Source organism: Rhinopithecus bieti, unplaced genomic scaffold (genome assembly GCF_001698545.2).
Source record: "Rhinopithecus bieti isolate Rb0 unplaced genomic scaffold, ASM169854v2 scaffold_947, whole genome shotgun sequence".
In the NCBI taxonomy this organism is placed as follows: domain Eukaryota; kingdom Metazoa; phylum Chordata; class Mammalia; order Primates; family Cercopithecidae; genus Rhinopithecus; species Rhinopithecus bieti.
In genome coordinates this window covers 6,353,265-6,381,196 of record NW_016803664.1, presented here as the reverse complement: position 1 = coordinate 6,381,196, position 27,932 = coordinate 6,353,265, and the positions used below count along the sequence as shown (strand labels likewise).

The following is a 27,932-nucleotide window of genomic DNA, read 5'->3' as shown; positions in this document are numbered from 1 at the left end:
AAAAAAAAAAAAAAAAAAAAAAAAAAAAAAAAAGAAAGCATTTGAACTATTTTGCTTGTTTCCAGTTAGTCACTCCGATGCATCCTATACATGAACCTGAACTAATCTTCCTAAAATCTGTTTTCAACAACGTACTTATCTCTACATTGTCGTCTTACTGACTGTGACTGGAGGAGATCAGTTTTCTTTTTTTTTTTTTCTTTGACTCGGAGTCTCACTCTGTCCCCCAGGCTGGAGTGCAGTGGCTTGATCTCGGCTCACTGGAACCTCCGCCTCCAGGATTCAAGCAATTCTCCTGCCTCAGCCTCTTGAGTAGCTGGGATTACAAGCCTGTGCCACCATGCCTGCTAATTTTGTATTTTAGTAGAGATAGGGTTTCACTACGTTGGCCAGGATGGTTTCAAACTCCTGACCTCAAGTGATCCGCCCACCTTGCCTCCCAAAGTGCCGGTATTACAGATGTGAGCCACCGCACCCAGCCCTGGAGATCAGTTTTCATAGACAATAACTGAAGATCAAGACCTTTTATATCCTTGCCCCATTTTACTCAGTAAGTTATAATGAAAACAAACCTTTAATACATATTATGATGTTGCTGCAGACCAACTTGTCTCACCACTATTTCTACACTCACCATGCTCAATTCTACCTCCTCACATTGTTGTTACTAATGTTCCCATCTGCAAAGTCTTCCGTTTCATTTTCCTGTCTGCAGACCTTATGTACGAGTCAATGCCTGGCTCCAGTCCTCTGTGAGTTTTCGTTAACAAAATCTAGGCTATTCCAAATCTTCCTCTCCAGTACATAGTCTGTTCCATATAATTTAGTACCAAATCATATAGTGTCTTCTGTTGTTTGCCTTTGTTTCTTATGTGTTCATCTTGACTTTGCATGTAGCCTATACACTTCTTGAAAGCAGCTTCTTCTCTTACACTTGATTGGAATCCTCCATAGAAATCAGCATTGTGCTGAGAACATAGTAAGTGTCCAATAAATAGCTGTTGATTGACTAAAAGTTTACTTTTAGCTTTATTTTCCTTTGTTCCTGACAATTATAGATGACTTAGATTTGTGCTTTTCTCCTTCATTCAACATTTAAATTTAATAGCTGAATTACCATTACCCCATTCTACAGAAAAGTTGAGATGGCTAGGCTCAACTTTATTGTAAGAGTAAATAATGTTTTATTTACTCTCACATAACTCCAAAATATTTTCTCTCTCTGTGTCACTTTGCAAAATGAGTAACTACCTTGCTAAACTGTTAAGCTATGATGAAATAATTCTGTTGTTTATGTCTTTGGATTTTAAACAAAAAAATAAGAAAGCAAATGAATATTTTAAAATCATAGAGAAAGTAAACAAATTTAAAAGAAAACAAATAATTTTTTTTAAAAAAAGAAAACATACGACTTTTAAAACTGGAATATCCAAGCTATAGACATGGGTATTTGTAGGTACCTACTGAGGATCCTCCTTCTTTCTTGGAAGTATCCTGTTTTTTCATTACAGTACCTATGTTTCCCCACATAATTCCAGTAAAGTTCACGTAATTACAATAAAGCTGAACTTCTCTCCTTATCTTCTAGGCCCAGACAGGTTATCAAATGACTTAAGCCAATCAGCAGATTACATTCTCTTGGTAATGCTGGTATAAGTTTGGTCAAGAAAATTAAGCTGGTTCAATCAACCAAACTCAAATTCTCTTTTGGAAAGCTAGGACAGACATGTTCCCTTCTTTTGATTCCGAACAAGAAAATGTGTGGTTCTGATCCTAGGACCACAAGAAAAGCCAGATGAGGATAAATTGGCACTGCAGAAATTACAGCAAAGAGGAAAAAAGATTCTGAGTCCTTGGTTATGAATGAGCCACCAAATGGGCAGGAGGCAATCTTAGAGTTCATTATACCCATTTAATTTTTTTATTTATAAAAGCCAAGAAAATCCCCTTTTGTTGTTTATCTAATGAGGAACTGTTTTCTTATTTGCAATTGAAAGTATCTTAGCTGGTAAATCCTAGTTTGGTATATACTTAAATATAGTTTGTACCACTGCCATTAGTTTATAAGGAAGCATTTTCTAGGAAATCTGAAGAGATCATAAAACACATCACAGAAATAACAGTAAGAAAACGTAATTTAATATTATTATGGTTAAAATATATTATTTAGTGACCCTGAGACACATCTGCAGAGAAAATCTAAAACAGATTTTCAAGTATGAGGTTAACCTACAAAAAAGTAGGTGGATCATTTTCAGTAAGAAAGTAAATTTGCTCTTGCAAGTGATGAGATTTTAAAATACTTTTTTCTGTGTAAGGAGAAAACACAAAATAAGATATACAGCAGTAGGCTTTTCTTCATTGTTATTTTGTGTCTATAATGCTTTTATTTAAGTTGTCAATAGAAATGTTAAGTTTATTTTAGATTAAGTGCTGCTCCCTATATCACATAAAATTTTATAATAATATATAAGTATCTNGATCTCGGCTCACTGGAACCTCCGCCTCCAGGATTCAAGCAATTCTCCTGCCTCAGCCTCTTGAGTAGCTGGGATTACAAGCCTGTGCCACCATGCCTGCTAATTTTTGTATTTTTAGTAGAGATAGGGTTTCACTACGTTGGCCAGGATGGTTTCAAACTCCTGACCTCAAGTGATCCGCCCACCTTGCCTCCCAAAGTGCCGGTATTACAGATGTGAGCCACCGCACCCAGCCCTGGAGATCAGTTTTCATAGACAATAACTGAAGATCAAGACCTTTTATATCCTTGCCCCATTTTACTCAGTAAGTTATAATGAAAACAAACCTTTAATACATATTATGATGTTGCTGCAGACCAACTTGTCTCACCACTATTTCTACACTCACCATGCTCAATTCTACCTCCTCACATTGTTGTTACTAATGTTCCCATCTGCAAAGTCTTCCGTTTCATTTTCCTGTCTGCAGACCTTATGTACGAGTCAATGCCTGGCTCCAGTCCTCTGTGAGTTTTTCGTTAACAAAATCTAGGCTATTCCAAATCTTCCTCTCCAGTACATAGTCTGTTCCATATAATTTAGTACCAAATCATATAGTGTCTTCTGTTGTTTGCCTTTGTTTCTTATGTGTTCATCTTGACTTTGCATGTAGCCTATACACTTCTTGAAAGCAGCTTCTTCTCTTACACTTGATTGGAATCCTCCATAGAAATCAGCATTGTGCTGAGAACATAGTAAGTGTCCAATAAATAGCTGTTGATTGACTAAAAGTTTACTTTTAGCTTTATTTTCCTTTGTTCCTGACAATTATAGATGACTTAGATTTGTGCTTTTCTCCTTCATTCAACATTTAAATTTAATAGCTGAATTACCATTACCCCATTCTACAGAAAAGTTGAGATGGCTAGGCTCAACTTTATTGTAAGAGTAAATAATGTTTTATTTACTCTCACATAACTCCAAAATATTTTTCTCTCTCTGTGTCACTTTGCAAAAATGAGTAACTACCTTGCTAAACTGTTAAGCTATGATGAAATAATTCTGTTGTTTATGTCTTTGGATTTTTAAACAAAAAAATAAGAAAGCAAATGAATATTTTAAAAATCATAGAGAAAGTAAACAAATTTAAAAAGAAAACAAATAATTTTTTTTAAAAAAAGAAAACATACGACTTTTTAAAACTGGAATATCCAAGCTATAGACATGGGTATTTGTAGGTACCTACTGAGGATCCTCCTTCTTTCTTGGAAGTATCCTGTTTTTTCATTACAGTACCTATGTTTCCCCACATAATTCCAGTAAAGTTCACGTAATTACAATAAAGCTGAACTTCTCTCCTTATCTTCTAGGCCCAGACAGGTTATCAAATGACTTAAGCCAATCAGCAGATTACATTCTCTTGGTAATGCTGGTATAAGTTTGGTCAAGAAAATTAAGCTGGTTCAATCAACCAAACTCAAATTCTCTTTTGGAAAGCTAGGACAGACATGTTCCCTTCTTTTGATTCCGAACAAGAAAATGTGTGGTTCTGATCCTAGGACCACAAGAAAAGCCAGATGAGGATAAATTGGCACTGCAGAAATTACAGCAAAGAGGAAAAAAGATTCTGAGTCCTTGGTTATGAATGAGCCACCAAATGGGCAGGAGGCAATCTTAGAGTTCATTATACCCATTTAATTTTTTTATTTATAAAAGCCAAGAAAATCCCCTTTTTGTTGTTTATCTAATGAGGAACTGTTTTTCTTATTTGCAATTGAAAGTATCTTAGCTGGTAAATCCTAGTTTGGTATATACTTAAATATAGTTTGTACCACTGCCATTAGTTTATAAGGAAGCATTTTCTAGGAAATCTGAAGAGATCATAAAACACATCACAGAAATAACAGTAAGAAAAACGTAATTTAATATTATTATGGTTAAAATATATTATTTAGTGACCCTGAGACACATCTGCAGAGAAAATCTAAAACAGATTTTCAAGTATGAGGTTAACCTACAAAAAAGTAGGTGGATCATTTTCAGTAAGAAAGTAAATTTGCTCTTGCAAGTGATGAGATTTTAAAATACTTTTTTCTGTGTAAGGAGAAAACACAAAATAAGATATACAGCAGTAGGCTTTTCTTCATTGTTATTTTTGTGTCTATAATGCTTTTATTTAAGTTGTCAATAGAAATGTTAAGTTTATGTTAGATTAAGTGCTGCTCACTATATCACATAAAATTTTATAATAATATATAAGTATCTTTATTTTTATATGCATAATTAATTTAAGTAATAAAAATTAAATTTTACAGTTGTACCCAATTTGTTATAAAAGTAATGAAAATGTCTAAATGTCAGAGAAGAATCTTTAGTGTAAAGTTAATAAATATTTGAATATTGAAATTGGGTAGAAATTAATTCCCTGGTAGATTTCCTTAAAGAAACATTTCTAGACTTTCAAATTATCTAACAACATAGATTACTAGAGTTCAGATCTTCGGTATGTAGTATAATTTGCTCAGCATGTAGCCAGTGCATTAAAATAGGTATACAGAGCAATTTAATACATGACCTAGTAACTTAGAAGCAAGAGAAAATGTGTTACCTCCAAAAGCAAAAATGCTGACTACTTTGTATAGGCCTATGGCATTGAGAAAATTAAGTCAATAACAATCGCTATTGGGTGCTTTTATTTTCCCCCAACAGAACAAAATCCATAAACCTGAAATAATTATTTTGCATTAAGCTACAGTATTAACTTAATTGGTTATTGTTCTACCATTTTGAGGTTGATTCAATATAATAAGGATAAAAAAATGGCTTTCTAGATTAAACCACTCAGAATAAGTTATAACTCTTTTACTTCTCTCAGGCATTATACCCCCCAAAATTATTTAAATGAATGACTACCAAATAGTTTTCTTATTTCTACTTAACTTTGAGAAAATAAAATGCTGCTCCAAGTTTTTAAAAACACATCTAACATCAAAACACTATGTGATCTTGTTAGACCAGCTCATCTAAAGCCATACTTCCTATACTCTTGTCAACTGCAGCTAGTAGCCTTGGCTTTGTTAATAAATACAGAAGGTAGCAGTATAGCACTTTTTATCACCTGAGATACACACCCAGAAAATCTAAATCTCCAATCAAATGAAGTTATTGCTTTCTTCATCAATGTCAGTCTTTTTTTTTTTTTTTTTTGTCATCTAATGATTACTGTTAAACTGACAGATAACTTTGCAGGGCAATTCAAAAATTAAAACATGCCATCTGACACAAATATACCAACACCTTCCAAGGGAATTCCAACTTTTTAAAAATTTTCCAAGTAAAAGGTTCATTTTTTTTTATTCTAAAATAGTTGCTATGTTTTCTCAACAGTCGTCAGAATTATAAAGCTATTCTCACTCCATGTCTGGTATTAACAGTTTTGGAAATAATCAAAGTCTTGTTTCATATCATATTACATGTATAATACTAATAAAGGTTAGAGCATTAGAACAAGACCTGGGGTTATAAATAGGTTTTATAATGTTTGAACAACAGAGCAATTTAAGCACAATGAAAGCCTTACTATAGAACTTGTCCATTACTAAGTGTGGGTTTTTGTCTGTGCTGACTTACCCTTATCCAAGGTCTTTTAAAAGCTGCTAGGGAGTTAGAGCAGGCAGTGCGCCCAGACAGTGCTGAGATGGAGAAGAAAAATACACTACACAAAAGTGACATACTCAATGTTTAGCAGCTGCTTAACAAATTCTAATTCACAACTTGCCAAAGATAAAACCTCAAAGAATGAACAATCTTCAACGCATTGACTCAAAACCTCACGTAGACAACACATGGAACCATTCAGTTCCATGCTGACATTTAGTGTTCTTTAGAGTAGGTGTCCCCATCCCCCAGGCCATGAACCGGTACTGAAACTAGGTCGCACAGCAGAAGGTGAGTGGGGGGTGACTGAGCATTACCACCTGATCTCCACCTCCTGTCAGATCAGAGATGGCATCGTATTCTCACAGGTGCACGAACCCGCTCATGAACTGCCTGTGAAAGGGATCTAGGTTGTGCGCCCCTTATGAGAATCTGATGCCTGATGATTTGAGGCGGAACAGTTTCATCCTGAAACCATCCACTGCTCGTGGATAAAATGTCTTCAACAAAATCGGTCCTTGATGGACCGCTGCTTTGGAGTATTTAGTTATAATTTATATATTGAAATATATTCACATTCAAAAATTTAAGGCTACTTGAAGCACTTTATATATATGTACGACTAAAATATATATCTACAGTCAAGATAAGGCTACAAGTGCAACCCTGAACAAACTTTAATTGTAGTCCTCTAGTAGTGGTAACCAGAACTCAGAATGAATGAGGTACAGTAATTTAACACTTGGGCTTTTGGCAGCCATAGAAAAAAGGGAAATGTGATAGAAATGGGAGTTCTCATATTTTGAGAAAGGAGAACTTGCTTTTTTTTTCTGGTCATCTAGAATGATGATTTCATACAAAGGACAGAGAACACACAGTTGGCTGTCTACTGTACCTGTGGCTGTTCCTTTGAAGAATTCTCATATGCGTCAAGGGAAGAATCACTATTAAATGAAGGTAAGTTTTCATCAGAGGAATAATCTCTGATTAGCATATGATGTGGCAAGGTTGATCAACGCAAATCGTGAAAATTGTAGAGTGTGATGTACCCTTACTGACACAGAGGCTGCCTCATTCCAACAAAGTTGTTCTATAGCTAGCCTTTCCTCTAAAAAAAAAAAAAAAAAAAAAAAAAATTGTGTTTGAACGGCCTTAAAAATCTGGATGGATGGAGTTCTTGATCCCAAAGTACAAAAGCTACAAATTGGGCCCTGATAACTTTAAGGGAAGGTGTTACTCCTCAAAGCTCTTACTTAAAAGAACCTAAGCATGCTCTGCCCACTCCTCATACTTCTGTTCAGAACCAGATTTTAAACAAAAATATCTTCTGATTGTTGTTCTTCCTGGATATATTGGCTTCAAAATGTACCCCCAAAAACTGATGAGGATGATCTGTTAGATGTGTTTTCTAGAGCAAGACTGCACAAAACAATAATTATTGTGGCCTCTGAAATGATATTTATTATTGTGCTTTCAAATGATGATGCCCTAACAGGCCTAATTGCACTCATAAGGCATTTCATTGGCAATCAACAGGATTCTTACATCTTTATCTTTCTTTTAGCTATGGCAAGGGAGTATTCACTACCAAAAGTTAAGAAAGCAAAGCAAAGACTATATTGTTACATCGTCAGAGCTAGAACAGTGCTTGGCATATGGTATATACTTAATGAATATATTCATTTTTTCTGGCTGTTTGTAGCAAATCCTTTTTCTAATTATTCACATTCATGCCCTGTGTTCCAAAACTATGTTATACCAAGGTAAAGGTAATATGCTGCTAATCACACAAGACGAAACTTTGGTACAATCTTTTCTCCACTCCCCAGTCCAGAAAATAATAATCTCTCAGTCTCAATAGAGAATTAGCCATTTTGGGCAATATTATCCTCAACTCCAATCAATTTATTTCTTCAATAACTTAAGTAGATCATGCAAATATATCTAACAATTAGAAGAGTAGCCAACATTTATATTGCACTTATTACATGGACAATAAGTGTACTAACCCATTTAATCTCTATATCAACCCTATGTAGCAAACACTATTATCCCTTCTTTACAGATGGGGAATGGAGTCACTGAGAGGTTAAGTAATAAGTCCAAGGTCACAACTAGTGGATTAATGAAACATATTTCATTGCCTTTCCTCTCCTATTCAGAAGTAGAATGGGATGTGCCCTGCTCCTGCATTTACCTCATTTAGTAATGTCTTTATTTTGCTTTCCCATGTTGTTTTTTTATTTTAATGTGAAGGTTTTATTATATTATGCATGTTTCCTGCTATTCATGTCTTCCAGTTAATATGTTATTTAAACATAACATGCTTAAGGGGTATGATTTAAAAGACTATACACAGTTATGTTCAGACAACATACAGGAGAGTCTCCTGTACAATAAAATAGTTAATGAATGTCTTTTGATGACATTGTTTGTTCACATATGTTTCGATTCCTGCAAATCCACAATTCTAAAGGGCCACTTTTTGTAAGTGAAATGATATGTACTTTCACAGTAATAGGATTTCATGGCATTTTAAAATTATTATATAAAAATTTCCCAGTGATTTGAAAAGAATAAAAATTATAGTTAAAGTTAGTCATGCAAGCACACTCTGATGCTTTAACCTGTGCCTCATGAGTCTAATTTCAGATAGGATATTTAAAGTCCTAACCTACCATGCTCATATATGAAAACTTACTGCTTAATACTCTTAGTAACAAATTTTTTACAGAATGATTCATGTCGACCTTTAGGCTGAAGAAAATCTTAGTCAAATACCATGACAAAACAACTCTGTGATGCATGGTATTGAATTTTATATGCCGCAGGCTCTTAATAAATTAGTGAATGTAATAAAGATTTTATTAATTGATTTGTAGATTTTTCCAGATTGTCTATTTAAATAATCATAACTTCTGTATACAACAGCATTTTGTCTTTTCTTTTTTCCATTTATATTCATAGTTCTCTTTCTTTTCTCATTGCATTGGCTAGGGATTGATTGCAGTGTCAAATAGTATCACAAACAGGAATCCTTTTCTTGTTACTGCCTTTAATGAGAATACTGATGTTTGCAGTGGTTTTTGGAATATTTCCTCTGCAAGGAACCTGATATTCCTAGTTGGATAATTTTCAATAATTATTAAAATTTAATCTATTGATCTATTTAATCTGGAATTAATTAAAAAGTTTTAAAACTAGCCAACTAGGAATATCAGGCTGATTCCAGAGGGTATATTTGAAGATTAAAATTTAAATTAAATCAATGTAAATTATATACATATATAAATGAATCACTTAAATATTAAAATATCGAGTTAAAGATTTATATTATAGTGGAACACTACACTAACCCATACAAGTATGACCAATTAGCCCTTCTCAAGACTTACATTTGAGATAGCTGCCCACACAGTATTTGCCCAAATAGCAGGTGTTGCATGGAACTTTACATTTATAAAAACCTAGCCCATATAATCAAGAATATTAGATATCTTTTAAATAGCAATTTGAAGTTGGTTCTTCACATCTTTATACTAGTGACTTTAGCCTCACTGATACTTCATTCTAACTAAGGTATATTATATTACAGACACTTCAAAAATCATTTTACTATTGTGACACAAGCAAATGTAAACACAATACATTTTAGGTTTGTGATATTCCATTTAGAATTTTCCAGACTTAGAATTACCTTCTGAAAGTAATTTTCAAAAATAATATTTGGTTAAAACACATTTTATTAGTTGGACTTCTATTTTCACCATCCAGGCTATCTAAGATGAGAATCCTCATTCTTTTTCCCATTAGCCTGAAGCTTCAAATGTCAGTAGGAGATCAATGTCTATACTATAGTGTTTTAACAATTAAATTACTTAAAGGTCTTTAGGCATCGTGTTTAGGGGAATGCAATTTCATATACTCAAATTGACAGCGTTCTAAGGAGGTTGCAAAACAAGCCAGTCACACAAACCGACATATGTTCTTCACTGTGCCAAGAAAAGGCAGCAGTGGGCATACAGAGTGGCTAGTCTTGCATGGCTGCACTAGTGCTGAATTTGGTAACAATGACAGCTAACAGTCATTGAGCTCTTAAAATTGCCAGGCATTAAAGGATGAGTTCGTGTCCTTTGTAGGGACATGGATGCAGCTGGAAATCATCATTCTCAGCAAACTTTCACAAGAACAGAAAACCAAACACCGCCTGTTCTCACTCATAGGTGGAAATTGAACAATGAGATCGCTTGGACACGGGAAGGGGAACATCACACACTGGGGCCTATTATGGGGAGGGGGGAGGGGGGAGGGATGGCATTGGGAGTTATGTCTGATGTAAATGACGTAAATGACGAGTTGATGGGTGCTGACGAGTTGATGGGTGCAGCACACCAACATGGCACATGTATACATAGGTAACAAACCTGCACGTTGTGCACATGTACCCTAGAACTTAAAGTATAATAAAAAAAAAAAAAAATTGCCAGGCATTGTTCTAAATGCTGAACATGAATTAATCTCACAGCTGTTTGCTGAAGGTACTGTTATTATGATCCCCCTATCAGAGGTGAGAACTCTGAGACACATTTACATGAGTAGAAAGCAGAAGAACTCACGAGTTACGTGAGTAGAAAGCAGAAGAGCTGAAATTTGACCTCTGGGATTTGACCACCTAGCATCAGAATTTGCGTTCTTATCCATTTTATTATGCTGCCTAGCAATGTCAAAAGAGATCGCTGGCCATTTCAAAGTCTTAAGAACTTCTTCTTCCTAGCTTTAAGTGTAGAAATAAAGAGTAGAAATAACCAGAGGATTCCAATTATTACACATAAATAGGTATTAATAGCGATAGTGAACTGTATTGTACATCCTAACAAATTTATATTTACCATGTTTATTCAATTATTGGGCTTTGCATATCTTCCCAATTAAGAAAGGAAATAAATACTAAAGAATAATATCTGAAAAAAAGGTATTAGTAATTGCACCAAGTATGAAAACTTTGAAAAAAATAAGATATAATACAGATTCCAATTTTCATCTTTCAAGAAGGATTATGTAATTAATCAAAGTCTGGGGTTTAAATCAAATCACTTTTGGTACATAGGTAGTTACCTAAACCCTCAGTTTCCTCTGCATAAAATGAAGAAAGCAATGCTGACATTTATGCAAATTATGTATTAAGCTGTAATAAAATATTGTCAATAAATTCACTCATGCTTTTCAGGATTTTAGACATATATAACTGGATAACTCCATTAAGGAGCAATAAAGATGTAATTGTTTATAAAGCATGATAATATAGTATAAAGAGAATTTAACTGTATAGAAATGAACAAAAAAATACTTCTGAGAAAGGCCATCGTACTTGAAAGTTGGGAATGGAGAATTAGGTTTGATCTCTGTATACTTTTGCATTGTTTTGATTGCTTAAAATAGAATATATTCATGTTACTTGTGAAGTTAAGACAGATGATAGATAGATAGATAGATAGATAGATAGATAGATAGATAGATACATAGATACATAGATACATAGATAGATAGACATATATTTAAAACATATGGAGTATTTAGCCAGATATCAGAAGACATGAATTTGGATGAGACACCTGACCCTGTGAATTTCAAATTCCTGTAAAAAGTGTTATGGACACAATGTCTGCAATAGCCCCTTCCAGTTATACACTGAAGCGATTCAGTTAAGAGTATAATATGTGAAGAATGTAAGAGGCCCACACCCCCCAAGTAAAGCAAAATATTTGCATTTATTTATGGAAAAGTTATCTTCAAAATAGTTAAAACACTGTCTACATTTTATTGCAATGCTAACCTAGAAAGTTGAGATCTTTCTAAAAAAACTTCAGAAAATAGGAAGAACACCAAAACATCCATCTTAGATGATGTTGTCTGTGGAGCCTTACTCCAAAATGCAATCAACGGCACATTACGAGAAAGAAGGAAAAGAGCTGTCACCTCTCAAGCCTTTGCACCTGGTCCAATTGTCAAATGTTAGTGAGTTATGAACAAGAATGATGCACAAATTATCATTAGCTCAATACGTTGTGCTCACACTGATGCAAGAATCCTTTCCTAGTGTGGCAGATTATATTTGCCTGTGAATAGAAGTTTCAAATCTCTGATCTGACTATCTTGATATAGTTCAATGTATAGAATTTGGTTTATTCTTCTTCTCTCTTCTCCATCAGTTAAGTTACCAGGTCTCTATCAACAGTCCTTATAGATTTTGTTGAGCAATACTTATTTCTACTGCTCTCCTCTGCTTCTTTCTGATATTCTTTATTTGAATGCAATATTCTTTATTTAAATGTAAATTTAGATTTGAATTATTTGAATGAAATTTAGATTTCCTTGTCCTCTTATTCCTTAGAATCAACACATCTAATAAATAGGGAGGGAAAGTAATTCAGGACCTAAAGAATCAACAAAAACTGATCCCATGCTTCCCACAAAGGTAGTATAATAGCCTTCCCATGCTCAAGAAGCTAACAATGAAAATAATAAATATAACAACAGCAACTAATGTAGAGTGCCCCTATGTGCTAAGGATTGTGTTAAGCGTTTTACATAATAATTTATTTCAACCCTCACAAAAACTCAATTTTATGTACTGTAATTATTCCTTACCTGTTTTACAGATAAGCAGATCGAAGCACAGAAATGGGAAGTAACTTGTCCAAGGTCACAAGGCTAGTGAGTGATGGAAGCAGGATTTAAATCTAGTTTATCTGACTCTGGATTCTTGCTGCTAAGCATTGCTAAACCGAAGACAGTCCAGGTTTAAATCAAATGCTGATATCACTGGACTTGATTAGCTCGCATTTTAATTCTTCCAAGCCTGCTACTTTTTACTCATTTTATGCTAAGGACCCAAAGTCCTCTGGTCAATTATTACAACTTTTTCAGTTTTTTGAACATATGCCTCAAATTTTCTTCAATGTAAAAATTGTCCCTAAAACATAAACCTTCTTCTATCTCTTGCTGGTAAAGGAAACCAAAATATTTTATCCCCAAAATATGAGACAGAGCAGGGACCCAGGGACCCCCTCCCTCTTAGGGACCTGCAGGCCCCCTAAGCATAGAAATAAAGGACAATCTTGAGTTCTTTCAAGGGAAATTCTAGGCACATAGCTAGCCCTGAGAAGTAAATAAGAAACCTGATGAGTAAGAAGGTAATAGCAGCCAAGGAAGCTAGAATCACAAGATGTTTGGTTCTCCTATAGGCACAAAAGCTAACATCTTAACATACGTCGCTGAGTTCTTTTTCAGAAACCCAGACCCACAACAAATAGATCTGCTGGCACAGAAACCCCGGTAAAGGAGAATGGGGGACTGACCTCTGGCCAACATCCTTTGTTTTACATTTCCCCCTGAGGGGCCTGAAAAAAGTCACACCCATGAACCCGGGCTAACATTCTTTTCTACTGACCTGACATTTTTGTAACAAAGCTTCTGTTCCTTACCCAACTGCAAATCAGAAAATCTATGACCTGTAAGTCCCCCGCTTCAAGATACCCTGATCTTTTAGGCCAAAATCAATGTGGAACCCCCATGTTTTGATTTACAATTTTGCCTGTAACTTCTGCTTTCTAAAATTTACCCCTGCCTTTAAAAATCCTTACCTGCAAGCTATCAGGGAGGTCAGGATTTAAGCATGAGCTGGGCTAGGCACCCTGCCAATAAACATCTCCCTTTCTCCCACTGCAAACCTCGGTGTGGATATCTGGCATTACTGTACAGGGTGAGTGGGCCCCAGTTTGGTTCGATAACAAATATCCTTTTTTTTTTTTTTTTTTTTGAGACGGAGTCTGGCTCTGTCGCCCAGGCTGGAGTGCAGTGGCCGGATCTCAGCTCACTGCAAGCTCCGCCTCCTGGGTTCACGCCATTCTCCTGCCTCAGCCTCCTGAGTAGCTGGGACTACAGGCGCCTGCCAATACACCCGGCTAGTTTTTGTATTTTTTTTTAGTAGAGGCAGGGTTTCACCGTGTTAGCCAGGATGGTCTCGATCTCCTGACCTCGTGATCTGCCCGTCTCGGCCTCCCAAAGTGCTGGGATTACAGGCTTGAGCCACCGCGCCCGGCCTACAAATATTCTTCTTTGACATATTTTGAGATGGCCATTCAGAGGGCCTGCAAAAAGAAGTAGCCCTGCAAAGGGGCTAGATTTGCAACTGTAGAGAATCTGCATTGATGCAGCCAGGCTTTCTCTGCAGGCCCTCCCTTGTCCAGATCTAGAAAAAGTGAACTGAGTGTCTGCCACCTTCAAAGGTCTGAGAGAAACATTCACCACCTATTTTCTCCAAGGGGTACTACTACTGGTGAAGTTTCATCTATATAGCAAGACCTCCTTTGCTAGCCAGACCTCATCTTCTCTCCCTCCCATAACTTGTTTTGCCATGCTCCAGGCCGCTATTCTTTCTGTATCCTCAAAATGGTATAAAAGTGTCAATCATCTGGCCATTTCTTTGAGTTGTTATAGTTTTGTATGGCTCCCGTGTACGTTAATACACTTGTATTCCTTTTCTCCTATTAACTTGCCTTTCTGTTAGTTGATTTTTAGCCAGCCTTCAGAGGATGAAGGGGAAGTATACCCTTTGCCCCTTCACTGGCTTCACTGCTCTGGCAGTCTCATTCGAGTCCACTGCTTTAATAACCACTTACATCAAATGATGTAATAACCACTTATATTTCCTTTAGGAATGTATAACAAGCAGTTCAAATGGCATTCATGATCTCTTACTCTCCTCACCAGACCAAAAACAAAACCAGAAACAAAGTGGCTCATGCCTATAATCCCAGCACTTTGGGAGGTGGAGATGGAAGGATTGCTTGAACCCAGGAGTTCAAGACTAGTCTGGGCAAGATAGCAAGACCCTGTCTCCATAAAACATTTAAAAATTAGTTCAGCATGTTGGCACATGTTTGCAGTCCTAGCTACTCAGAAAGCTGAGGTGGGAGGGCTAGGAGTTTGAAGTTGCCATGAGCTATTATCGTGCCACTGCACTCCAACTGGGTGACAGAGTGAGATTCCACCTCAAAAAAATAAAATAAACAGAGAAATCTTTGTCTTTATCCACTGTTTTATATTATAGTGTTGCATTACCATCTATACTGTTAGGCAAGGGAGAGATCCCTTGACACTATCCTCTTCCTCACCTCCAAAGGCCATCATCATCAAGTGCTCTGAATTCGGTCCTTAATCAGTCTTGCAATAGTTCCCTTTTCTCCATCATCCAGACCACCACTACTCCATTCCAAGATAACATCGCCTCTTATATGGAGTAGATCATGACAACGGTCTCCAAATGATTTGCTTTGCATTGCCCCTGACTCCCTTCAATTTGTTCTTCAAGTTGCACCAGAGTGATGTTTTCAGAATCCAAAACAGAATCCTGAGCTTGTTCCACCCCCAAGCCAACCTCATATTGGGCTTAGGATACACGTCTTAGAAGGAAAACCTTAATATGGCTCATAAAGTCTTGCAGGATCTGAATTTCTTCCTCAGGCTTCATTTCATACACTGCGTTTCCCCTGGATGTTTCAGCTTCCAGACAGCCCATTTCTTTTAGGTTCTTGCTCGTATGATTGCATTTGACCATAGCACATTTCATCCCCTGATCCCTGATGTGTGCATTAACACTTTCTTTTATAAAAGTAGTTCAGTTACCACTTCCTAGGTCTTCTTCCCCCTGCCCCCTGCCCACCTCATCATTGTAGGCTTAGCAAATGTTCGAGGGCACACACTGGATGCTCAAATACCTGCTGAGTGAGTGAATGTGTGAATTATTACTTCCAATCAGTTTCTATTGGAAAGTTTTAATTAGTGTCAAGTTTTTACTTTTTTTTTTTTTGGCTTTGTAATCCTTGCCTCAAAGGATTATCATTTTGGTTCCTGATGGTTTCACCTAGCATCTTAGTTGTGGAACATACACATTAATGCTGTAAGATTCGAGGTAACAGGCAGAATGCTACAGTACTATTTTAACCATTTACTACCAGAGTAGCTTATCCTTCATTTTAACTCAGAAGGGGAGAAAAAGAAGTAACTCTTATCTAAAATTTGAAGTCTATTTCTATTAACAGAACTTGGAGACTATTTACTTTTCTCCCTACAAGTCTTAACTGACTACAAATTTAGTTCCTTTAAAATGCAGTAACATTGGACTTGGATAGGCCTGTGTAGTGATAAATAAATGAAACATCTACCAAAGATTTTAATGTGATGATGTCTTCTATTATTCATTCACATTTCAGAACAAAATGACAATCAGGATTCAGCCTTTCCATACAATCTGACCCAAGAAAATGAGCATAAAGGCAAAATATAATTGTATTAATTTTATTTCAAAAGATAAAAGGTTACTTTATTATAAATAAAAATACTGTCTTTTAGGATGTGTGAGAGTGTGTGTGTGTGTGTGTGCATGCGCTTTGCAGAGTAGTAATTTTAATGTTGGAGTTCTACTGGAATAGGGAATAGTAATGTCTTTCTTGGCAATTTTTTTTTTTTTTTGAGATGGAGTCTCATTCTGTATCCCAGGCTGGGGTGCAGTGGAGCGATCTCGGCTCATTGCAACCTCCGCCTCCCAGCTTCAAGTGATTCTCCTGCCTCAGCCTCCTGAGTAACTGGGGTTACAGGCACCCACCACTAAGCTCAGCTAATTTTTGTATTTTTAGTAGAGATTCAGTTTTACCATGTTGGTCAGGCTGGTCTTGAACTCCCGACCTCAAGTGATCCGCCCACCTCGATCTCCCAAAGTGCTGGGATTACAGGCATGAGCCACCGCACCCAGCCTGGGCAAAATTTTAAAGACATCAATTCTCATCTTTTTCTCAAGCATATTGAGAAATAGAGAACTGAAAAAAGCATATTTCCTTTAACTTGGAGTGCTGAGGAGCACAGATGCATCTGCAAATTTGTAATTACCCAGTGGCCTGATTTTCAGAGTCAAAAACACAAGTGTCCTGACTTCTTTTTTATCCCTTGTCAAATGCAAGTACCTGCTTTCATCTGAACTTCAAAGGATTTGTATTACAGATAGTAATACTCCCAATGGAAAAAGACAAGACCCTTATTAAGAAAGATACACCATGGAATACTATGCAGCCATAAAAAGGAATAAGATCACGTCCTTTGCAGGAACATGGATGGAGCTGGAAGCTATTATCCTCAGCAAACTAACACATGAATAGAAAACTAAACACCACACATTCCCACTTATAAGTGAGAGCTGAACAATGAGAACGCATGGACACAGGGAGGGGAACAACACACACTGGGGCATGTCAGGGAGCAGGGGGAGAGAGAGCATCAGGAAAACTAGCTAATGCATTTTGGGTTTAGTACCTAGGTGATGGGTTAAGAGGTGCAGCGAACTACCATAGCACACGTTTACCTATGTAACAAACCTGCATGTTCTGCCACATGTATGCTGGAACTTAAAATTAAATAAAATTAAATTTTTAAAAAAGAGAAAGAAAGAACCATATGCATATATTTTGGGGGGAAAAACCCTGAAAATAAAACCTGTTTAAAAAATATCTGTGACTATGGATCTCATTTTATACACTGTGTGTGTATGTGTGTGTGCATATGTGTGCATCTGTGTATGTGTGTGTCTCTGTGCATATGTCACAGAACAGAATGTTCTATTACGAGCTTTTACTTTCAGAGCCAAGGATGGCTCTACGACCATATGGAAGCAATTCAAGGTAATGGGCATGCTGGCCAACTATGTGGGTTTCCTTCCTCTTCACAGTTCAGTTCCATTATCTGTGACAACGGGTTAGGGACAATGAAGAAAAAACTCTTGGTAGCCACACCTGAAAAGACATTTATCATTGTATATAGTGGGTGTATGCACCTCCATAAATCTGGGGGTATAACCAATGGTGATATAATCTTACAACTGGCATTAATAGTTGTGGTCTGTAGAAATACAAAAGCTAATAAAATAATCACATAATCATGCTTGAGTTATAAATAGGAAAGCCTTCTTTTGAAACAATATTTTCAGGATTGAAACAACAAAGAGTATTAATCACAAAACAGGCAAAATAACCAATAAAATAGAAATAAATTTTCATAAGATATGGTATCAAAAATGTCAAGTGAGAACATCTTATTTGAACTCACTTGATGTTAAAATAAGATGAAAAGGAAAAAAATCTGTTTCTAGAGTCCTTATGAGAAGACAGAAACAAGAAATTCCAAGAACAAGTAGAAGAATGTGGAGACAGATAAGAAAAATGAATTGAAAAGGAAATCACCAAACAGTTTCAGAAACTATATTTAAGTCTTACACATGTTAAAAATTTTGTTTGATTGAAGAACAGTCTAAGAGGTGGATGGTTGAATGAAGCCCAGATTATGGATACACCCTCCCAGTACACCTGAATCTCTTTACTCACTAGTTGCCTAGCTTTGCAGAAGGCTCTTAGTTATAACAGCATCTAAGTGCCTAGAGAAGCAGGGTTTTGGACTTCCCTAGTTAAAGTAGTTTAGTGGGAAAGACTGAGGTATACCTAGGATTATTTGAAGAAAAGTGTCCGTACCAATGACCATAGGTTTGTGGCTCCATCACTGTTATGAGACCTTGCTTTTCCTACCTGGGCCTCAAATTTTTCTATGTCCAAAATGAGACTATTCATTGCTGATTCACATAATTATAAATGAGAAATAAATAAAAATACAATTTAACATTAAGGGTCTGAATGCAAGATATTATTACCGGGCTGTAGTTTGGTGACAAAGAAATTTCTCCAATGCAGACTGACTGCCCCAGACACAAACTTCTTGAGGAGCCTCATGAGAACTTCTAGTCCTTCCCTTCTTCTAAAAAAAAGCCACATTTTCCTAAACGAAAGAGAAATTTACCATACCCATTCTCTAAAATTTTGCTTAGCTTCTCATGTTTGATGATGGTGTCTAGTCCAAGATCCAGTTTGCCTTTTCTTCTTTTTATCATGTAACAATACACATTATATAAACCAATTTCCTTTGTAATAATAAAAAACAGATATTTTAAGATAATTTTGCTTTATTAGTGTGCTCCTTCTGATTAATGATTTTATATTCAGAGAATATATTCATAATTAGTAACTAAAGAAAAAAATTCTCCTACATGAGAACTAAAAATTATATTTTTTTGTAGAGAAAATAATAATGGGGAAATCCTAAAGGCAGATTTCCTTGGTGGTAACAGCAGAATATTTTTCATTTTTTGAACATTTTGCAGGGCATTTATAGTTCATAAAAAATATTAAGTGAGAAATTCCATCTTAAACCTTTTACATAGATTCTACTTTAAGAAAATCAGCTTATTTGGACCTGAATAGGCTTTGGGCTAGAAGAAAATGAATTTTAAAATTATTCTTTGAGATCCGTAGAGAAGGTAGAACTGTTATGGGAACTATGAGAACCAGTGTTGCCTGAGGATGAAGATTACGGGCAAGTAAATGAGCCACCTGAGTCTCAATTTGTCATCAATAATGATAAAGTAAAGGAAGATCAAAAGAGAGAATGTAAACAACACACTAGAGACAATGCCTGGCAGTCAATGTTATTACCTGTATTATTATTAATATTATTGTCTACTGTTAGGAGTGATTGGAATACACAACAAAGCTAAGACTTATACATAAAAAGTATACATGCATATTTTCATCCTCCAATCATATATGTGCAAGGTATTATGCAAAATCCTGAAACTATAAAGAAGTGTGAGAAAAAATTATCTGCTCCCAAGAAGTTTACCATCTTGGAGAAATTATAGATGTGATTTTTTTTTAGGTGATTGATTTTTTTTTTTTTTTATAAGACACAAGATAGAGTCAAAATAACAATAGGCCAAAATGTCAACAAGAGTGCTACAAGTATTTAAAGAAACACCTCATGATTCTAAGAATAATTTTTTTTTTAATTTTCTAAGTAGAGTTTCTTTGATAACAATATAGAATTTGAACAATTTTTTTAAAGTCATGTCTCTGAGTCTAACAGACTTACAGGTTATAAAAGTGACCAAATAAATGTCCCATACAGCTTAGATGGAAATCACCCCAACATCACTTATGTAGGATTATTAAGAGGATGATGCCCACTAAAGATTTTCTGCAAGTGACTGTGTTTTCAGAAAGCAAACAATCATCTTCAAAGCAAATAACATTCCTCAACTCTATAATCTGACTACTAACTCCATAATTCCAGCACCATGAATGAGACCTCCATGTCACTGAATCCAGGATACCACAGAACCAAGCCAGAGAGCTACATGGTCAGGGGCAATACTTAAAATCACACCAAGAACTGGCTCAGCAGGGACCACACTGATACCACTGCTGAACAAAGAAACCAAAATAATTTTTTCAACTATTTCAACTAATTATTTCAACTAATAATTTTTTCAACTATTAATGATGGGCACATAAATTCAATACAGGAAAAAACAATAAATCAATTACACTATACCATTTAAAGTACTGAAGTTGATCCAGCTGGTGTTCTGGAACTCTTAATGAACTAAGGACACCCTCTACCAAAATTGGCACCATGTCATGTGGAGGTAAGCCTCACATGAATCTCATAGTTTATATGCAAAATGCAGAAAAATCCCTAAGTGTGTATTTCCCCATAACCTATAATTCAAAAAATTTTACTGAATATATTCCTTGAAGGTTTTTTTCAGAAAATTTGTTATCTTCCAAATTCAAAAATAACTTTAGCAGTCTGTTTCCAAATAACTCGGAAGTTTGCCAAAGGCATAGTACTATGCAGCTGCCAATGTTCCTATAATTTCAGACTATTCCGCATTTCAATGGTTTAAATTATGTTCTTAGAAAGATGTGGAAGAAGGTATCACTTGAATACTAAATTCAGACATTATGTTGTACATTCAGGATTCCTACGTCCTTTTTCTGGTGTTTAAAAGGAAAAGACTGTTTAACTGCCATGAGCATGTCTCCCATCCAACCACTTGACACCCGATATTGTCTCATAAAGAATCCTGTATCTTACATAAGACAGTACTGAGAGAAATAATATCTGTGGAGGAACTCAAATCAGCCCTCAATGGCCCTGAAACCATCAGTTTTGAGATTGACTCACACACAGGGGCAAAATAATCAACCCTCTTATATAAATTCATGTATTTTAATTTTAATCATTATATTATAAAACATTCTAAGTAATAATAATTTTTTTCAACTATTAATGATGGGTACATAAATTCAATACAGGAAATAATGTCATAGGCCATATCAAAAGACTTAGAAAAATATTCTAAATTTTAATTATTAATTTTTCTTACTCTAAAACTTTCACACAATATGAACATTAGTTTGAAGCTATTTGTCAGAATCTCCTGCAATATAAATTTTAAATTGACCTAATAGTATAAATAACAAATGGGATTATTTTAACATCTTAATAGTGATACCACCCTTCTTTTAAGATCTGTTGTAATATGCATGTTTACGTTTTATAAAGAAAAGCCTCAATGACTCTGAAAGCAAGTTATGATTAAATGGTTTTAGCTGGTTCTCCTTGAAAAGCCTCCAAAGCATATACATTTCCAATAACTACTGTACAATAACTGGTATCATAGCTTTAACAAGCATTTACCTTGCAGCATTTGCTACTAATCAACTTTTATAACAACACTATGTTCATCATTTTGAGAAAAGTAAAATATGCTCTTTTCACAGATTTTAACAGCACCGATGTGTAGGTGAATTTCCTGTCAAAGTTAGGAGAACCTCCAATGAACAACTGAATTTAACCAGGCCTTCATTTTCATGCTTTATGAGTACATTATTGATTCAGTCATGTAGTTGAATCTATACCTTGTGAATCTTACTGCAATATCTTACACCCAGTTTTCCCTCACGTTTGCTAAAGCAGTAGTTCACAAATGTGGTCCCTGGACTAGTAACATTAGAATCATCTGAGAACTTGTAAAACTTGAAAATTATCAGGTTCCACTCCAGAACCGAATCAGAAACTCTAGGGAGGAACCTAGAAACATGGGTTTCAACACACTATGTAGGTGGTTATGATGCAGACTAAAGTTTGAGAACCTCTGTCTAAAGCAAAAAGATGTTCTCTTGATATAAAGAAAGGTTTGCCAGCATTGGGATAGCTCAAAAAACTAAAAACAGAACCACCATTAGACCCAGCAATCTCACTATTGCTTTGGGTAACTACCCAAAGCAATACCACTTTTGGTATTTACCCAAAGGAAAAGAAATCGTTACATCAAAAAGACACCTTCACTCTTTTATTATTATCATTATTATTATACCTTAAGTTCTAGGGTGCATGTACACAACGTGCAGGTTCGTTACATAGGTATACATGTGCCATGGTGGTTTGCTGCACCCATCAACCTGTCATCTACATTAGGTATTTCTCCTAATGTTATCCCTCCCCCAGTCCCCACCCTCCGACAGGTCCTGGCATGTGAAGTTCCCCGCCTTGTGTCCATGTGTTCTCATTGCTCAACTCCCACCTATGAGTAAGAACATGCGACACCTGCACTCTTATGTTTACTGCAGCATTATTCACAGTAGCAAAGTCGTGCAATCAACCTAAGCATTCATCAATGGTTGACTGGATAAAGAAAATGTGATACATATACACCATGGAATACTAGGCAGCTATAAAAGAGAATGAAATTACATCCTTTACAGCAACATGGATGGAGCTGGGGGCCATTATCCTACATGAAATAGCTCAGAAACAGAAAGTCAAATACAGCATGTTCTCATTTAGAAGTGAGAGCTAAACAATGAGTTCACATGGACATAAAGATGGAAATAATAGACACTAGGGACTCTAAAAGTGGGGAGGGGGATAGGGGACTGAGGTTGAAAAATTACCTATTGGGTACAATGTTCACTATTTGATTACATAATATATCCATGTAATAAACGTGCACATGTACCCCTTGAATCTAAACAAAATAAAGTTTAAAAAAGAAAAGTTTTGAATCACTTATGGTGGAGCAGTAGCTTCTGCAGGGACCTTTCTCTCCAAGCCTAAAATGCCATTATACTTTATAAAAATACAGATGTTCTTTATAGAAGGTACCAAATTATAAAAATTTCATCTAGTAAGGGTTTTAGACTAAGGCATATTCTCAATACATGTTAAAATATGGATGTGCATCCAACTGAATGTTTGAGTTGTAAGGAAAAAAATGTGGCTAATTAAAATAGCATGATATTACAAAGATAAAAATAATGTCTCATCTATCATAATTTCAACAGATTTTCCCCAAAATTAAAATCAAAGAAAATAGGGCTGATTTAACCTTTGCCTTTTGTATTTTCTAGGTCCAGAACTTGTGCCATCTATAGAACTAGAGCCATGCCTAGGTAATGAATGAATGAACTATATAGTTAATATATATTCCTACACAATGACCTTCAAAGGCAAGCTGGTGAGGTTATCCCAAAGAACAGATGGAACAGAGCTGGCGCATTTTGCTAATATCCTCCATGATATAGTCTGTGTTATCAGAAAAGCAAAAGAGAAAACCCTAAAAATAGAGAGAATGAATTTTATCATAAAGATATATTTCTCAATCCCCACATGCATACATGGTATAACAGATATCAACAGTAAAGCTTTGGGCAAAACAATGTTTTCTCCTCTTTTCCACCAGAAAAAAAAAGGGGGGAGGATCAAGCTTATAGTATAATTTTGATTAAGTAATTATTGTGTAATTTTTTTCTTAATTTCATTTTAAAACCATACATTTCCTATTTATTATTAGTAAAGCTCACATTGAGGGTATAAAGTGACCAAAGTAGTGTTATTCCCACCTTATAGCAGATTTTCCACTGGAATGTAAATCTTTCAAGAATATTTTCAATTTACAGAAAGAGAATACTTTTATAGAGTAACATGAAACTTGCATGAATAATTCATATTTCTCAGATGTCACTGTCATTCTGAAAAAAAGCACTTTATATTCTTTTGAAAAATACTTAGAGACAATGATAGACTTACATTTGTCAAGTGCTAAGTTACATTAAAAGGGAGATCATATGTTGAAAAAATAAACTTCATCATAAAAGTTAATAAAATAATTTGGCTAAAATAAATAACAAATCACTTATAATAAATTTATCAGTAAAACAGCTAAACCCATTAAATCAATTTCACAAAACTGTTCTAATTTAAATGTATGCACATCAGGGAAAATCTGAATGGAATACCTGAGACTGTGCATTAATATTGGCTCCTTCCTTAACAAGAACTTTGACAACTTCTGCTTGTCCAGCCAAAGACGCAATGTGAAGAGCGGTATTTCCCTTCTGTTGTGGAGAAACAAAATAGAAAATGTTCAAGGTTTCTGAATTTTGCAGAAATCAAAATGTGCAGGCATTTTCAACTTCGCTAATCACTTTAACTGATTAAAATTTGTTATTTTATCAAGATAGTAGGCCACTTACGAAGAGATTAATTTTTACCATCAAAAAAAATTTTTTTGGCCACCTCATATAGTGTCTTCCTTTTCTATTTTCAAAATATTGGTTAGTGCTAACACGGAATGACTGTGTTTTCAATGAATCAAAAATTTGCAGGGGCTGTGTGTGTATGTGTCAGTATCTCATGAGATTCATGCAATTTAATCAACAACTAAAGAATCCTACTGCAAAGAAATACTAACTAAAAAGAAAGTTTACTGAAACATTCAGTTTCTTTCACCTTGCAAAGAAACCTAGGAATTTTTAGTGGTAGAGAAACGGATGGTTTATAGTTGTGTTTGCAGCTAACTAGGGCACTTGGGAATATGTTGGGAATAAGGAAAATAAATTTTACATAAATCATAACAGTACCAATGATTTTCTACCATTTGCTGCATCGAAATTTACCAGCCACAACACCAATACCAATGAAAAATAATTTAAACCTTTTGTGAAAATAAAATAAAGGCCAAGAGATTAAAATACCTGTGATGTGATTAAAATAAATAACAAAAGAAAAAAAAAAAAAAAAGAAACCAGTATATTCCAGGCCATAAGTTTGGACTCTAGTTCTCTTTCTGTCTCCAGCTCACTGTGGGAGCATTAGGCACTCACTTAATACTTGGGGGCCTCAGTTTTTTTCTGTTTAAAAACATGAGATTCTTTTCTGGGAAATTCTACAATTCTAATCTATGATTAAAAGTAAGCCTAATTTTAAAATATCAATAGAGTTTAGAAGAAAGGAAAACAAAATAGTAATAAACACTTAAGCAAGCAAAAATAATTGGCTTAATGAATACACTATATTAACGTGAGCAACCACACACCATCTCATACCAGTCAGAATGGCTATTACTAAAAAGACAAAAAATAATAGATGTTGGTGGGGTTGTACAGTGGCAGCCTCAAACTCCTAGGCTCACGTGAGTGCTCCTCACGCTACAGCCTCCAATGTAGCTGGGATTACAGATGTGAGCCAGTGAACTGGGCTTCAAATAGATATTCTTTAAATATTTGTTTAAAATGTATTTGATGTGCTAGAGAGAAATGTTAATAAAAATGTTTACTCTTTCTTTATGTTCAAAGTAAGAAATGTATTGCACATAGTGAATTCCCATGTTTACTTCTGTGAAATTGCCAAAAATTGTTAATTTGTTTTTGTTTTTTAATTTCTGCTAGAATTGCTGTTTAGTATACTACAAGCAGAACCAATGCACATTTTGGCAATTATGTATGAGGCATTGGAATTCCAGGTTAACTGGCCACGTTTCAAATTTATTCTTGTACTTTTTTTTTGTTTGATTACTCCAGATAAGACTAGTGTCCCATCTAGAGACCAGAGTGTCTGACTTCTCTCTCTGCATCTTCCACAGCCATATTATCACGCTCAAGGCTTGGTCAGCAGGCTTGGCTCTGATTAGCACTGTATTTTTCCAAATAAAATTTTACCTTCAAGAGATAAAGATTGTTGCCATTGATGATAGTTTTTTAAATGTATGTTGTTTATGAAATGAATCGTCGACAAGTTCAAATACGTTTTAGCAAAAGCAGCATCAAGGAACAGTTTCTGGTTTACCAAGCGTTCCGTGCATTTCTTTAAAAATGAGTCCAATTTCCTTACCACATACATTATGATGATAAAATCTAATATTACCCTGATAATTCAATTCATGACCCAAAATCTGTTTTCTTATTAGAGTATAAAGGATTCCGCATAGTCTCATACCAAACTGAATGTATGCATTTAAAATTACTTGTTCAATTTCCATAGAGAAATTTCCCACATCAGTTTATTTTTAAAAAATGAATTAACCATAGGAAAACAGGTGCTACTGTCTACAAAGGATTATGTGAATCTCGTCCTCTTTGTAAATCAAAGGGGAAAGATGAAATTTTAAAACCAGGTTTACAGATTTTCAGACTCATGTCCCATAAGTCTTTAAATGAAACAATTCACTCTGCAGAGTTTAATGGAGAGGGTTTTAATTTTAATTCTGCAGGTTAAGAATCTTGGTATTCTAGCCAACCTCTGAAATGTACAAGAGGGAAAAGAAGCTTTAAGTGGGTGAGGTGTGGTGGTTCACACCTATAATCCCAGCACTTTAGGAGGCTGAGGCAGGAGGATCGCTAGAGCCCAGGAAGGCAACATAGCAAGACCTCACCTATACTAAAAAAATATTTTTAAATAAACTGGGCATGGTGGTGCACACCTGTAGTCTCAGCTACTTTAGGCAGCTGAGGTGGGAGGGTAACTTGAGCCCAGGAGGTGGAGGTTGCAGTGAACCATGATTGTACCACTGCACTACTGCCTGGGCAACAGAAAGAGACCTTGTCTAAAAAAATACATGAAAATGAAAAGCTTTAAATAACTCTCGCTTTTGTAAGGAAAACATATTCTACCAGCATGAATATTACCTTAGTGGCAGAATCCACAGAGGATCCTCTTCCCAGCAGCTCCTGCACCAGCCCCACGTGGCCTTCCTTGGCAGCCAGATGGAGAGCGTTGAGTCCATTCTGAGAGAAGAAACAAACAAGGTTTTAAGAAGTGAAGTAATGAGGCAAACAGTGTCCTGCCAAGCATATAACCCGGAGAACAGACAGACTCTGATCTCTCTTTTTTTTTCCCCCCTTTTTGCATTAGAATCTTGAATCTATTAATTTAGGAGAGACTAATTTCAGTGTTTTTGATTCAGAGAGGCAATAAGGTAAGTATTCATTAGAAACATGAATTTTGGCAACTTCATTTCAACAAATTTTTTTTAAACTAAGGAATCTCTAAATTTTTTAAATGATTTAAAGAGAACGATTTTATATCATTTATTGTATTGGTGCAAAATTAAATTCTGCCCAGTTTCTGGAACATGTACAGCTTTAGATTTTTTCAGTCCTTTTGTATCTCAAAGCAGCACTCTGCTAAGTGCTATTCACACTTATGAAGATGTACTCCACACCTCCTAGGATTTATAGACAACAGTTATACCTTGATTAATATCACAACTAACTCACTACTCTAACTAGCTACTCAGTGACTCAAAATACTGACCAACAATTTGGAAGAAACTTAGAAGAAAATTAATATGATTTTAAAATCAAGAACAAATTTTAAGAGGAAAGTATTAAGTTAATTCAACCTGAAAAACAGAATAAATGTTAGTTTCTTCATCCTCAAAACAAGGATTAAAGTCTTCAACTGACACAGTAGTAAAGCTTAAACAGAGCAATAGAAATAAAGTGACAATTTAGCAGCTGGTACATGGTGCCAACTATTAGCTTCTGTAGCCCACTTGTCTTATACAGATGGTATTCTAATATTGATACTGAATAA

At 35.4% G+C, this 27,932-nt stretch overlaps 1 protein-coding gene across 1 annotated transcript in view; it reads right to left on the bottom strand.

Moving 5' to 3' along the window:
- The window catches only part of ANK2 (ankyrin 2), a 241,025-nt gene that overhangs the window by 162,660 nt on the left and 50,433 nt on the right, over positions 1-27,932 (bottom strand). The window contains 2 exon segments of the mRNA XM_017847754.1: positions 24,356-24,454; positions 27,023-27,121. Coding sequence (XP_017703243.1) covers positions 24,356-24,454; positions 27,023-27,121 — 198 coding nt within the window.